Source organism: Psittacula echo (genome assembly GCF_963264785.1).
Source record: "Psittacula echo genome assembly, chromosome: 3".
In the NCBI taxonomy this organism is placed as follows: domain Eukaryota; kingdom Metazoa; phylum Chordata; class Aves; order Psittaciformes; family Psittacidae; genus Psittacula; species Psittacula echo.
Window position 1 is genome coordinate 117,059,220 of NC_137736.1, and position 15,582 is coordinate 117,074,801.

At 45.7% G+C, this 15,582-nt stretch overlaps 1 protein-coding gene across 1 annotated transcript; it reads right to left on the bottom strand.

Moving 5' to 3' along the window:
* Positions 1-12,920: 12,920 nt before the first annotated feature.
* On the bottom strand, positions 12,921-14,165 carry FUT4 (fucosyltransferase 4; the record flags this gene model as incomplete). Its single annotated transcript, XM_080613933.1, has 1 exon — positions 12,921-14,165. Exon 1 carries the CDS (start codon positions 14,001-14,003, stop codon positions 12,921-12,923), a length of 1,083 nt encoding a protein of 360 aa, XP_080470059.1. The 5' UTR covers positions 14,004-14,165.
* Between the last annotated feature and the right edge of the window lie 1,417 nt (positions 14,166-15,582).

A 15,582-nucleotide genomic window follows, 5' to 3' on the forward strand; every position in this document is an offset into this window, starting at 1 on the left:
CAGGAATACCTAGATAAGGTTACATAGGAATGTGTCCAGGCGGGTTTTGAATGTCTCCAGAGAAGGAGACTCCACAACCCCCCTGGGCAGCCTGTTCCAGTGTTCCGTCACCCTCACTGAGAAGAAGTTTCTTCTCAAGTTTAAGTAGAACCTCTTGTGTTCCAGTTTGTACCCATTACCCCTTGTCCTATCATTGTTTGCCACTGAGAAGAGCCTGGCTCCATCCTCGTGACACTCCCCCTTTATATATTTATATACACTAATAAGGTCCCCCTGCAGTCTCCTCCTCTCCAAACTATAGAGACCCAGCTCCCTCAGCCTTTCCTCATAAGGGAGATGCTCCACTCCCTTAATCATCTTAGTTGCCCTGCAAACATTTCACCCAAAATACATAGTAGCCTGGCCAAGAATGTGTGATGATGGCTCCCATCAGCACTGAGCAGCTCGCTGCATCACTGCTTGCTCCAAGAAGCAATGGTCCACTGCTCAGATCCACCTCATCTTCCCCATGGTCACCAAGATCATACGTACTTTGCTGTGTGCTGACACAAACACATTCTCCATTGCCAGAGCGTGTCCCTGGGTGGCAAATGAAACATAGCAGATGATGAGCAGAGCATCAGGTCATTGAAAACGTTGGTGCATCCCCTGAAAATCAGAACATGATAAGACATGACCAACTGACACCTCTTCATGATGCAGCGTGTGTCTAAGTGATGAGGAATAGAAGCCTGGGACTACGGGCTTCTCTGGCACTTTGAGCTTTTTTGGTTTATTAGTTTGAAGGAAAATTCCCTAAAATTCTGCTAAGAACCTATGCTGACGTGTTACTTCTGTTAAGAATCAGCTTGAGGTATTGAAAGAAAAGCTGCCTTTTAGCTTACTTTACAGCCCAGAGTCTCACAGTATTGTATTTGTGATGTTAAGTACTTTGATTACATTTTTCATTTGGTTCAAAGTTTACCCAAAATACCTTGTCCTCTGTACGTCATCCCACCAGAAAACAGCAGAACAAGTGGTTTTACTATTTGCATCCTGCAGTACCCGTTTCTTGACACAGCCAAGGTTCTTCTATTGCAGACCCATCTGAAATGCCATCCATGAGGTCATGCTCACTGCAAACAATGGCACACAAGGCAGTATTATTTCCTGCAGACTCCGTTCTGTTTGTGCTGTTACTTGTGAGATTGCACAGATCAAAGGGATGCAAAGAACTGGGAGTATCTAAACATATTACTGCATAATACAATGTAAACTGTGGGCATGGAAAGAACAGTTTGACCTTAATTCACTTTCTGATGCTTTCAGAACAAACAGCACGTCAGTGTGGTCCCTCTAGTTAGTTAGACTTGGAGCAGTTCTATTGCTGTGTCCACCGAGATGATTTCTGTGGCCCTTAGTGACATGGTTTAGCAGTGGATGTGGCATGGTTGGCCTCAATGATCTTGAAGGTCTTTTCCAACTTGGTTGCTTCTATGATTCTTCTGCAGCATCCCCGTGTAGAATGCCTGTCCCTACACCCTCACGGCTTTAAGGAAATGAATTCCTGTTATCATCAACAACAAGCACATAGCACGAGTTGCCTTTTGAGGAGACAATGAAATATCTAGAGAAATATCTAGAATATGGTCCTAAGAGCCAAGGTCAGGAAAGATGCCATGACTGGTCACAGGACTTTGAAACCCCTCAGGTAGCTCTCCCATGTTTTATATCAGACTTTGTGGAGGCTGAAGCATAGACAACTTTCTGTGGCACTTTCACTAAAGCCATACATTCTTTTAGCTTAATGCTAAGTTTTCATCACATACACCAAGTAACCTGAGATGTAACTGAACTTATTTTCTTTTAGTAGAATAGAGAAATACCTGGAAAATCAGATGATTGACAGCCCTGGAAATTAAATAGACTGCCTCACTGGTGTTTCTTATCCTGCTCCAGTAAAACCAGACAGATAAGATGCCAGCAGCAAAACAAATGGATACTTTTCCTTTGATCCAGCAGTAGCTTTTCAGAAGGATCAATATAGAAGGCTTTAATGTGCTCTAAACACTGCCTCCTGAAAGTAGCCTAAGATAAATGAGGTCACTCCTGAGCAAGTAGACAGGAGATGGCCTAAATGATAGAGTCTTTCTGAGGTATTTCATGCCTCATAAACGATGTATCTAGAGATACCCATGCTAATTTGTAGGTTTGGTTTGTGGGGCCAAGATATGATCTGCCATTGTATTCACCACTTTTCTGTGCACAGCCAGCATACCCACAAGTAACTGCTGAAGTATACAGACAGGCTGCAAGATGTAGGAGCATAGGGATGCCCAGGAGGAGCAGGCATCTCACAGAGCTGAACAGTACAGTCAGGTCCATCTCTGCATCCCCTAGGTAGATGTGAGCATGAGATCTAAGCCATCAGCACTTCCACACAGAGCTCACTGCACCCTCTGGGCCTTATGCATCTGCAACAGGAAAGTGATTATATCAGATTATAACAGTCCAGATACCTTTGCAGTTAAGCAGAATCAAGCAGGTGAATAAGTTATGGGAAGGGGCACAAGATGAGGGAGTGCTCTGAAGCAGTCAAGAGTCAAACCTAAACTCATGGAGATGCAGGTGTTCAGAAAAAAGGAACTGAGAACTCTCCATCTCCATTCCTGCCACTGTCACATTATACAGTATATTATGGGAATATTATAGAGCAAATATGCAGAGTTTCTTCAATCTGCCATTTAGGTACACCTGCCTTCTAGAAGCGCCTCTACTCTTTGTGTGTGATTAGCTTTGGTTAAGGCAAGGAGATACACTATTCAGCTTTTCATCTCACTTTCCTTCTGTTTCCAGCCACTTGATAACTCCTCAGCCTGGCTATCCACAATCCCAAAAGGACACCAACACAGAAGGGTACATATTCCGTTGAGTATCCCAACCTGCCAGACCAGACTAACCTGCCCAAGCAGCTGAGCTGGTAAGAGAGCAAGATGTGGAAGATGGCCCACAGCAGAATTGTTAACAGGTAAGTGCACAGGGAGACACATCAATCATCAGAGCAATACGAAGAGATAGAACATTTCAAACTGCATGAAGTCTATCTAAATGCCTAAATAGCACATCTAGCTGCCCCACAGCCAGCAGACACTGCTTAAAGAGTCTATATCTTAGCCAGCTAGAGAGGTTTGACAGTTGTTGAGAGCTTATAGAGTTGAAAGACCATTGGCTATACAAAAAGGTTGGTTAAACTCCCTTCTGCCCTAGAGGCATATTGGGAAGAGGATTTTTCCCACAGTATGTCACAAGCCAGTAAGCAGTGCAATGAAAGAAGCCTGTGCCTTGTGCATCTATAAAAGGGAGGAGCAAGATTCATCTTTCTTCTGAAACACTTGAGATGAGCCTTAACTTGCTGTTCCATGCCCTCACGGTCCTACTGATGATACCCAATCTCATGGCTGAGAGGATCACACATCTTGCTTGCATGCTCAGGGTAAAATTACTCCCAGATGTGAGATCCACAAGGAATTTCCCCCCAGCCCCTGACCTGGTCAGGTCACCAGGGCTGCTAGTCAGCTTCCCAGGCTCCTGCAAGCTTTTCATATAACACATTTCTTTTACAGCCTTGGTGATGTCCTTGCTTTGTCCTGCTCTCTTCCAGCTGCTGCATATGGGAAAACGCTTATGGGGCTTTTCCAGCTTGTTTCTGCAGGTTCGAGGCATGGGAACATTCTGATGCCATGGAAAAGTCTGCGCCTGTGACCAAAAGGGTCTCCTCTTGTGTTTCATTGTGAAGTTCTTTGCATTCCTCAAATTCTTTAGGCAATGGGGTACTTCAGCAACTTAAAGAAAAATACCTTTGGTGGTGACACTTGTCTTCTCCATCTCACACATGGAGTCAAACCCAGGTCTGCCACTCATTCATGCTACCTGCAGTGATGGTGCCCTTGCGGGCTGCTCCAGGATGACCTAAGCCAGTGGTCCAGAAGGGATCAAAACTGTCCCAAGCTTCAGCATCTGCCTATGCACTGTGTGGATAGAAACACGGACCAGAATCCTCCCACTACCCTGTCTACCTGTCCTGGTGCTGCCCCCCAGCAGAGAACAGGCACAGGGTACATCTGTGGAGCCCTGTACAGCGTTGCTTGCACGGGCTGGACAGGATTGAATGGGGTAAGAAGACAGAGTATTGTGGTGTGCGTTAGACTTTGGACCACTCCTGACAAACACCAGTTGTTAATGGTGCCCCAGTATTGTTTCTCAGTGATCTGCAACCCACCGTGAAGCAGAGCTGTAAGAACATGGGTCCTTCCCACTCCTTGTCTGTGAGCAGGAGGCCAGATTTCCTCTCCTCTGCATCAGCAGGTGCAGCAAAAAAATCTGTTTACTAAGAACTCACCAGCTCCTGTGGATTATTCCTCACTTCATTAATTTCCTAATTACGAGAAACAGAAATGATTGCACTGTAATGACAAACTACAACGCAACTTCAGGCAGAGAGTCTGAAGGGAAAATTAAATACCAAAGGAATGGTAAGTTCTATAAACCCAGTTATTTCTTTAGTGTGGCTTTCTGAAGACATAAGTTATCAGTACATAATGTTCCAAGCATGAAATGAAGCACCTCAGGAGGTAAAGGTGGGCATGCTGGTTTTCCTTCACTTGAGAGCCTGACCTTGTATCTCTAGTTACTCATTAACTCCAAAGCAGAAAGATACCTCTGACAGGAGAGGTTACTCACAAAGGGACTGCTCCAATCAGTGAAGTTCCAGGAACTGTCTTTCCCGCTAGCTTTACTATGGAGATAGAACAAAAGAAACAAAATAGACTCTTTGGGGAGTTTTTTCATATTCATTGTGCTTTCCAAGTGAACATTTCAGTTGCTATCCCTGCCCTGGCTGCCTTCTCCTTTTCTGATACTATTGATGTGAATTGACACCTTTCTTCTGCTGCTGGTGTGCAACCTGCATCTTCCTCTGCTGAGCATGGCCAGCCTTGTCTTCTGCTAGCCATCATTACAAGATATAATGGGTATTTGATTGAGAGCTGAATATTCAGCACAAGGACAAGAATAAAGACATAATTTGTAGGATTGTGTTAATACCAGGGACTCAGCTAAACACTCACTTTTCAAATTCTGGACAAAACACGAATTTTAGTGGTTAATTTTATCCATTACTAAAGGCAGGTAAAAGCTGAGTGAAACCCCATTAACAATGACAGCAGTGTCAAAACTCCTACTGATGTTAAGTGTCAGTGATCCCAGATAAACTAGTAATTTCCTAGGTGTGAAAAAGGGCTGAAACTGGCCTGTGCCTTCCCTTGCCTTCAGTCATCTTTCTTCCTAAGGTTTAAGAAGGCTGTATGTTGGAAAGCATGATTAGGAAGATCTCACTTCCTCCTTCCCTTTCCCTTCATTAACCTGCTCCACACCTAAGCTCTCTCCTGAGTTCTCATGCTGGCTGTCATAGATCTTCACCCTCCTCCAGCACTAACAGCATCATCCAGAATGAGGATAAGAAAGGGACAGAAGACTGCAAGAGAAGAGACAGAGTAGCTGGTGGTAACCTTGTTCTCTTTCAGTCATGCAGGGGCAGAGGTAGAAACAACAGCTAAACCCAGGATGCACGCAGCTGACTGCAGCAGTGTATGCCTGGAGTATCTCTGCAAAACAGATGTGCTCTTGTAAAAGCGAGGATGAGTCCCAGAGGACCCGCATTGAAGCCTGTAGAAACCAAGTCCCAATGCTTCAGACCAGCCCTATACTCACAAGTAACTTGTCCACAGCTATGGCAGACACTTCCACAACAAAAACCTTCTGGTTCTTAGCTCAGGGCTATAAATCCACAAACTTCCTTTTCCCAGCTACACCAGTGAAATGCATTTTTTAAACTCTTGTCATTATTATGAAGTACTTTTGTAAAATGGCAGAATACATTTAACACCTGCATTTAACAATACAATCTGGGTTTGACACAGTGGCAGCACAACGGAATAAAATGCTACTCTGAAGAAGGGTAATTCAGGCTCTAGCTTGTCTCCAAAGGTTCAGAGGTGCACAAAACATTCCTCATCACAGCTACTGTAACAGACAGGGTGGTGAACCTATGGGGTTTTTTCACTAAAGCCATGATGTGTAAAGCCTGACGGTGCTTTATCAGAGCCTGAGCCCAGCACAAATTCTGCTCTGATTAACATTAACTCATTTTTTCACTGCACACACACACTGAATGAAGTCTTTGTGTTCATATTCCACCTCTGGGTTCTATCATTGTGAGATAATATAGCAGTGGGAATCTTCTGGGATACCTGATAAAATAATCTTCAGCAATAAATACAAAACTCACAGCATAAAGTCTCAGCTTTAAAATCTGATGAGATGTTTCACTGCAGGATGGGGTCTCAGACAAAGTATTACTATAAAACATTCTTCTCTATTTTGTCTTCAGCCTCTACTTGCATCTATCCCAGGACTACTGCAAATATGACCAAAATTCTCAGCAAACATCCATATATTCACTTTTCCCTTCTTAGCTCTGCTTCTCCAAAGTGAGAAGTTCTTCTCTCCAAAGCGGAAAGCCATCAGAGCCACTGGGCTGTGCATGTTTGAGGAGCAACACGTGAATGACAGGGAGGGGAAACCAGCAATAAGCCAAGCAAAATGTAGGTTTGGGACTGGAAAGGAAATAAACACGTCCAGAGCTCTGCCTAAATCTCAGGAGGCTACTCGTACTCAGAAACAGATGGAAGCATGAGCACAGGCATGACTCTGAACCTATGTTCTCTCATTTTACATGGGACTGGAGTCAGTATTTCCAAGAAAGTTCTCTTTGTTCACAGTTAAGAATTAAAAATTACAATCCATGCTTTCCTGCAATTGCAATACTTCTTCTCTTTTTTTTTTTTAGTTTGGTATCATTTTTCCATTTTAAATCCAACTTCGTCTTTAGGACAATTACTTTTATGTATCTCATGTAGCCCTGTTGTGCTTGCTTCAACAAATCGATCGGCTTTAATACTGCACTAAGTTATTTGGCAGCACTACAAATGCACCAAATCTGATTACATTCACGATCTGATAATCTGTGCTTTCCATTTGCAATCATGTTTCTGCCTTCTGCTCATAAACAACACGGCCAATTTCCAGCCATAGGCACTCCTGTGATGAGGGTCTCAGAGCCAGAATATCCCGCAGCGTGGGCATTGATAGTGCTCTGTTTCTTCCTGGACTGAGCTTCTCGTTATCCAAAATAGCTACAGCATCTTTCACACTAGTGGCAATTTGAGGAAGCAAATGCAAAATTGTCTCCCATAATGCATGCAACCAACCTGTGGGCTGATTATCTTCAGAAGATGGTTTAATAAATAGAGAGAACCTCAAATTTCAAATTTTGGACCATCTTTTGATAGTTATTAAAAAGATATTATTAAAATATTGAGCATTATAGAAATAAAGCTCAATTTTAACCCTGCTTGCAAATTTTAAACCCATGCAGTCATCATTCCAAGGACCTAAAATCACTGAAGGACTTTAGAGAAGTATTTACTCCTTAAGGGAAAAATTTTCCAATCCAAAAGGACTCACAACTTCCGGATGCTTCCTGAACACATTGAGCACCTTACCACGAGCAGTGCAAAACCCCTGCAGCTCTCAAAGCACCCCTGAAAAACAGGCATTGTTTTCTCCTCTCACATATTCTTTGGGGTGAGAGTCTCAGGAATAACTGCCACTGTGCCAAATTTAGGCTTAAGGAATTAGCTCAAGATCATAAAGCAAAACAGCTGCAGAATGCAGAATAGACATAGGTACTCTGGCCCTAAGTACTGTTTTTAAACTGACCATACAGAAGAAAATACACAATTATACAAATCATAATTGTTAAACCAAGTTGGCTACAGGCAACACCAAAGTTACTCAAATAATTACTTTTTTTTCTGATTACAAATAGGATTTTATATTTGAATCCCGATTTATCTTTAGTTAAACACCACCTAAATCCATGTTAACTCACTGTGTTCTCATCAACAGGTTTTAGACTGAGTCAGCTCTATGCTCCCTAAACAGAGCTGTTTACACTCTTAAAGCAAGTACATTTTGTATGACTGTTGGAAAGAGTTGTGCAAGTGAGTTCAGCCAGGTGTAACTCACTTTTTAAGGTCACCAAACAAGCTTGAACAAATGGCACCCAGTGACTGGCACCAGTTTCCCATATCCGGAGTTCAACCACATCTGGAAAAACAGAAAAAGCTGTTCCCCCATTCAAGCATGCGTAAGCAAGCAGTCAGGTTAAGCTCTGCTTACAAAAGTTAAACGCGATGGGGATACAACATCAACCACCTGAGGGGGGGCGGGGAAGAGAGGACTGTAGCACTTACCCAACCCATAACATGCAGAGGAGGCCCTTAGTGACATGATTTAGTGGTGAACTTGTCAGTCCTGGGGTAAAGCTTGGGCTTGATGATCTTAAAGGTCTTCTCCAACCTACCTGCTTCTATGATTCTATGATCCTGGCTGGGCAGGAAATCTCAGGACTGCCCCTCTACACTGCTCTCGTGAGACCTCACTTGCAGTATTGTGTGCAGTTCTGGTGTCCTCAACATAAAAAGGACATGGAACTGTTGGAACAAGTCCAGAGGAGGCCACGAGGATGATCAGGGGACTGGAGCACCTCCTGTATGGAGACAGGCTGAGAAAGTTGGGGCTGTTCAGCCTGGAGAAGAGAAGGCTGCGTGGAGACCTCATAGCAGCCTTCCAGTACCTGAAGGGGGCCTACAAGGAGGCTGGGGAGGGACTCTTCATTAGGGACTGCAGTGACAGGACAAGGGGTAACGGGTTCAAACTTAAACAGGGGAAGTTTAGATTGGATCTAAGGAAGAAATTCTTTACTGAGAGGGTGGTGAGGCACTGGAATGGGTTGCCCAGGGAAGTTGTGAATGCTCCATCCTTGGTGATGTTCAAGGCCAGGTTGGATGAGGCCTTGGGTGACATGGTTTAGTGTGAGGTGTCCCTGCCCATGGCAGGGGGGTTGGAACTAGATGATCTTAAGGTCCTTCCAACCCTAACTAATTCTATTCTATTCTATTCTATTCTATTCTCAGTACTATGCACCAAGCAGTGCAGAGATGAGTAAAGAAAGAGGTAAGCAATCATCCATGCTGCAAGTGGTGTTAACTAAAGCTTAGCAAAAACCCTTGGGCCCTACCTGCTGAACATCAATATAAACAAAATCTCAATTCCATTATGAAATTTAAGGATGGCAAAAATAAATCCAGCCACAGTCAGATTCTCTGTAGGTCAAGAGAAAGTTTGGTTTTGGGTTTGGTTTGAAATGACGTTTTTCCAGCACACATCCAACTTCAATAAATGCTCCTTTTCATAAGGAAAATAACTCAGCGCAGCCTCTCCTATGAAAATATTTTTCTCCTGGCACAACCAGGTTTCATTCCTAACCTCAGATGGTCTCGCTACTTTGAGAACAATCAGCCACTTCTACTGATCAAACAAACATGAAAAGGAATTCATTCTCTTTCAAAAGCAAGTTTCTACAGCTTTGGCAACACAGAAAATGAAATAAGGTCATTTTGAGCTGCTTCCTTGAATTTTATTGAGTGTCAATCTAATTAATACAAACTTACTTCATTCTATGAAGAGACATGACAGTATAAAATTCCCTGAGATACAATATGTAACTTAAAGGATCATGTGATTCTCTATTCCACTTACACCACAATCAAAAAGGAATACTATTTCTTCTCCTTATAAAAACCAGAAGGTGATCATCTTCCTTTCTCTCCCTCCACCCCAGTACTTTAAGGCATAGACCACACACCCCCCTTCAGAATGTGTTCAGAAAGACTTTTTTACTTAAAATATAAAATAACTTTGCTTAATTTTTACAGAAGGATTATATATGTCACCTTCAATATCTTGGGGAGCCTGGTACCTTATCTACAATCCAGTTTGCTCAGGCAAACTTTTTATTCGTCACTGTACATGAGCAATATAAAATGAATGACAAAAGCCAGTCCTTAGCTTATGAGTAACTATTAGCCAGTGGAGTGGATGAGCCAGAAACCAAATCAGATTTATAGAGATGCTGTATTACCGACTTAAGCAGCTGCAAGGGCTGAATTTCCGCCCAAATCTAAAGAGATAAATGTGCAAAGCTCACACAAGGATGATGAAACAAGAAAAGGTTTCTTCTCTCCCAGCACGAGTGCTCTGCAATAATTATTACAGGACTGCAGTCTTCATTATACAGTTCCTGAAATTACTCAATGCAGCACATGCAAATACAGCACAGCTGTGATCACCTTATTCAAACATGATGCTTTAATTATTGCATAGCTCTTTCCTGAATTTTACAAACCTCGAGTTCATCAGAGATTTCAAATGGTTTTCTTAGAGAGGACAAGGCAAAAAGTATGGGTTGTGATCTCTGGAAATTCCCATGCTCCTGGAGCTTGCTGTCCTGCCTGAGGCATTACTAATGATTACACAGAACTGTGTGCCTGGAAACTTTCAGAAAATGCTTAAAGAATTAGTATTGGAAAAATGCACTAGTTTCAGTAGGCTGGTGCAAAGTAGTGCAATCTTCAGTATCAGCTCGCTTTTAAAACCTGGTTTTCGCATACATTTATGTGAACTGCCCATGGCAGGGGGTTGGAACTAGATAATTACAAGGTCCTTTCCAACCCAAACCATTCTATAATTCTATAAACTGTGATAAAAACTGAACAGAGTATCAAGGGAAATCAAAGGCAGACAGATTCTCTCATCCTGACACTCAGCTATTACTGTTAACACTATAGTTAAATCACATTTTTTATATTATCAGAACCAATTTTATGGGAGTAGTAACCACTGGTAGAGAAAGAGATGAGCATGCAATGAAGAATATGCTTCTGCTTTAATCACATAAGACCTGTTCAAGTGAACATGCAGCACCAGGGACCACCCCTGCTACACTCCACATCACGCTGACTGTGTTACCTCCTTTCCCAATCAAATTTCTACAGTGAATCTGGCATTAACAACAGAAAGGTTCACAAAGTACTATCAGCCATCCTTCCTTCCACAAAAGCAGACTGAATAAACATAGAAGCCAGCAAGATCTGATCTGGTAAATCTGTGCAAATTATAATGAACTTCATTATTATTAGTGGGCTTGGGGCTTTGATAGGTTTGGGGTTTTTTTTCTTTTCAATAATCCTTGGTTCCATGCTTACCTAATCAAGGGGAACATCTAATTTAAAATAAATTACAGTAAACTGCTATCTCATAAAAGCACCTACCCAACATCCCTTCCTGCTTAAGGCGAATCTAATCCTGTTCTAACTTGAATATGACTCACAAATGCCAGTAAACTCACCTGTTCTGATGCCCACCTTGTATTTGCAACCAAGCTGCTTCTTTTCCTACCTGTTCTGTGCCCATGACAGAGACAGTGAAGTCTCTGGACTTTTGTGGGCTATCATTTTTTGTCACCAAACATCACAGCTGCAATGGGCAGGGAGGGCTAAGCTTCCTGAAGATCTGTAATGGCAAATGAAGTTTCTGGATTTCATCAAGCAAGATTACATGTAACCAAAAAGTAACCATACACCTACTACCAGGAAGACTCCAGCAAAATGTCAGTCTGAAAGGGAATAATCACCGTAAATGTTCCCTGTAGGCATTGAGAGAAGAAAGTTTTGCCTAAGGAACCTATTTATTAATTAAAAAACTGAGTCAGAAAAAAACCTCAAAACCAAACAAAAACAAGTAGTGAATTGTGCCCTTTGGATATTCTTTCCTCCCACAATCTGTATTATAACAACAGTCTAGATATTATTTTCTACAGTAATTTTCTTTTCAAAAGGCAGCGATTTGGGACTGGAGGATTTTGGGCAGGGTTTGGTAACTATTATTGTACAAACACCAAAGCAGCACTCTGATTATTCTGTCACCTGGCAGAACTGCTACAAACGTGTGCCATCAACCAAAACACTCGCTACACACCAGGACTGTCTACTGATACTGGAGAAATAAGTTAGCCTTTCTGTACACATACTCAATATAGTAATAAAACTCCCATGGTTCTGAGCCTTTCCCTGCTTTTTCCTACATGGCAGTAATTTTGCAGGGAAAAACATGCAGATTCCTGTAAACATTTTCTAATTCCTGAATAAAGGAAGGGTTGGAAATGCTCCGACTCTTTCTACAGTCTGTCCTTTCCTATACTTAAGGTTCTCCACTTTCATACAGGATAAACGTGCCTATGTTTTGGGTAGGCGGTGGAAGAAACACTCTACACCATCTGAGCTGTTTGTTCCACTCAGATCCACCCTCGCCATGCACTTTTTCCTAAATGAAATTATTATTTGGCTCAAAGCATTATTAGTTGGCTGCTGCAATTTCAAACATTGCTAAAAAGTGCTACTGTATCGTTACATTCAACACTTGTGGCTCAGAATTTGTCTGCAAATAGCTTTCATGTGCATAACGTGCCTCACTGGTTTAAAATATTCACTTTTGTCCTTGGAATACAGAAGGCCAGCGCTGGTCACGTATCCTCTGCAAGCAGAAGAAATGGTCCAGGAAGCTGTCATAGCCGACAAAATTGGTTGCAGATGTACAGCTGAAGAACTTGGCACCAGTCAGTTATGTCAAGCTGCGCACAAATGCAAAGGCTTCAGCTCTGTACGACTTCTGGAGATTCAGCTTTGCTCTTGAAGAATCATCTTGCCCAATGTTTCTTTGTCTTCCCATAATTTTGCACTTTAATAAAGATCTTCCTTTTGTAGGCTTTTCACAGCTTGTTTACCTGTACGCTTCTCTTGCTGATGACAACTTCTGTGCACTACCTCACCTAACAATCTCTGAAACCCATCCTTCCCTATGCCTTGGTGCAGCCCACTGCCAGCATAGGCTGCCCAGGCAAACCTCATCCTCCAGGAACATCAGCTTTCAAACCAGCTGGCCAGGTTTCGGACAGTCTTGATTTGATTCCCGGCTGCCCTCACGGCCTTGCAAACCTTGCAGAGATGCTCATCCCAGAACGAGGTGACGTGGACTTCATACTTCTTCCTCCAGGCAAAATACTTCCTGTAGTTGGGTTTGCTTTTATCAAGGAACTTCAGGTAGGTGGCCAGCAGCCGGGGGCTGGGGAAGTCTTCGACGTGGATAAAGGAGTCGCGGGGGATGAAGCGCTCGTAGTTGGCTCTGCGGGGTCCGAGGACGACGGGCACGGCGCTGGCGGCAAAGGCGTTTCTCCAGAGCTTCTCAGTGATGTAGTCGGTGTGCTGGGAGTTCTCGAAGGCCAGGTAGAACTTGTAGGCTGAGACGGTCTCCACCACGCCGCCCTCGGCCAGCGCCAGCCCCCGTGCCCCATACACATCGATGGCGAGGTACTCCTTCAGCTGGCGGTAGTAGCGCACCCGGGCGTGCTCCTCGTTCCAGTTGCTGATGACCCAGGCCACCAGCCGCGTCTTGCGGGGCAGGACGAAGGGCCGGGGCGCCGGCGGGGTGTAGAGGTACCCATAGGGCACGAAGACATCCGAGTCCCGCCGGTAGGACATGGTCCAGTTGAAGAGACCGGCCAGACCCCGCAGGCCAGGCGAGTGCGACGGCGACTCGAAGTTCATCCACACCCAGAGCTGCCGTGGCGGCCGCGGTGGCGGCCCTCGGGGGAGCCCCTCTGCGCCGTGCAGCGCCAGGTCGCGGTGATGGAAGAGCACCGCCTGCGCCTCGGCGTAGCTGCTGCGGTCGGCGCTGAAGCGGCAGCCCGTGATGTTGTAGCGCCGGCGGCAGTCGGCCATGCGCCGCGGGCGGCCGAAGGGCTCCCACCACAGCAGCACGTTCACCTCGCCGCCGGCCTGCGTTCCTCCCGCCGCCTGAGGCGGCCCCGGCTCTGGCAGGGGAGCGTAAAGGGCGAGCGCGGTGGCAGCGCCCAGCACACCGGCCGCCAGCGCCCATCGCCGCCCGCGCCACCGCCGCGGGCAGCTGGGCTGGCCGGCGGGGCGGCGGCGCGGGGCCGGCTCCATGCAGGCCCCCCGCTGCCGCCGCTCTGCCCTTCGCGGCCGCCGCGGGGCAGGGATGGGGCCCGGCAGCGCATGCTGCGTCTGGAGCTGCTGCCACCGCCGCCTCTCCGCGCCCACCCCTTGCCCCGGCGGCGGGGAGGTGCCGCAGCCGGTGCCACCGCCCCTCCCGGCCGTGCCGGGCCGTCCTCCGCGGGCGGCCTCATCCCCGCCGCCTCCCGCCCTCCGCCGCGGCCCGCCCCGGGTGCCGCCCTGTCCCGCCCGCGGGGGACGGCGGCCCCCAGGGCCCTGTGGAGCCGCACCCCGCACCGTGCGGCAGTGCCGCCGTGGCAGCCCCGGCGATCGCGGAGGTGCCCGTGGGCCGCTGCGGGCCATGGAGACCCGGCGGTCACTGAGGTGATGATGGTCACTGCCTTGCTCCACGGCCCGAGCGTTGCTCAGCCCCGTTTTGGGGCTGCAGAGGGAATTTGTGTCCTGCACTCGGGCAGAGCCCAGCCCAGCATTAGAAGAAGGGGTCGGGGATGGTGCACAGGGGGCTTCAGTGAGCTGTGGTGGGTTGACCCTGGGTGGACTCCAGGTGCCCGCCAAAGCTGCTCTGTCACTGCCCTCCTCAGCTGCAGAAAGAGCAAGCAATGTGGACCAGAGAACACCCGTGCACTAGGATAGGCTGGAAACATCCTGGCTGATAAAAAGCCATGAATGAACCGAGATGAATGTGAGCTCTCCTCGAAAGTAAAGCAAGTCACCTGCTGGGCAAGATGTCCATCAGACAGATAAGTAATTATTCCCCCCCACTGGTGGAGCAGCTCCTGGAATACTGTCTCCAGTTCAGTTTCCCAGTTCAAGAAGGATGTTGAGAACATGGTCCAGTGGAAGGCTACTGAGATTATGACAGACCCTAGAGCATACAAGCTAAGAGGAGAGGTTGAGGGAGGTAGTTTTGTTTAGCCATGTGAACAGGAGGTGATGGGATGATTTAATGGGAGCCAGCAACTACCGGAGGGTGAGTTATGAAACTAATGGAGCCACTACAAGAAACAACCACCACAAATTCTGAGTTGCAAGGTTCAAGGTTAGACATTAGGAAAAGCTTCTTCTCCAAGAGGGTGGCACAGCACTGGGACAGGCTGCCAGAGGTGGTGTGGAGTCAATATCCTTGAATATTTTCAACACCTTGGTTCTAGCCCAGCCAGCACCTTGGTGAGCACCTTGTTCAGTGCTGGTAATGATGCTCCTCTGAGCTGGAGGGTAGATTAGTGATCCCCAGGGATCGCTTACAAGCAATGATGTGTGCTGGAGCAGGGGCAGTAAGACACCAACTATAACCACAGCTGTTGGCATTTCTTATGTTTTACGAGTGCTTAATGCACAGACAACAGAAGCCTGCAAGTGCTTTTATGTACAATTAATAAATTTATGGAAGCACACAACCTAGTTACTAACCTAACATCAACATCATACACGACTGTTGTTTATTTTTCAGGGGTAAACAGGCTTGAATCACTTTTTTCACTAATACAGAGATAAGTCACAGGGCCTTGACCTATGTGGGTATGTAAAAGCTTTGCTGCAATCCAAATGGTCA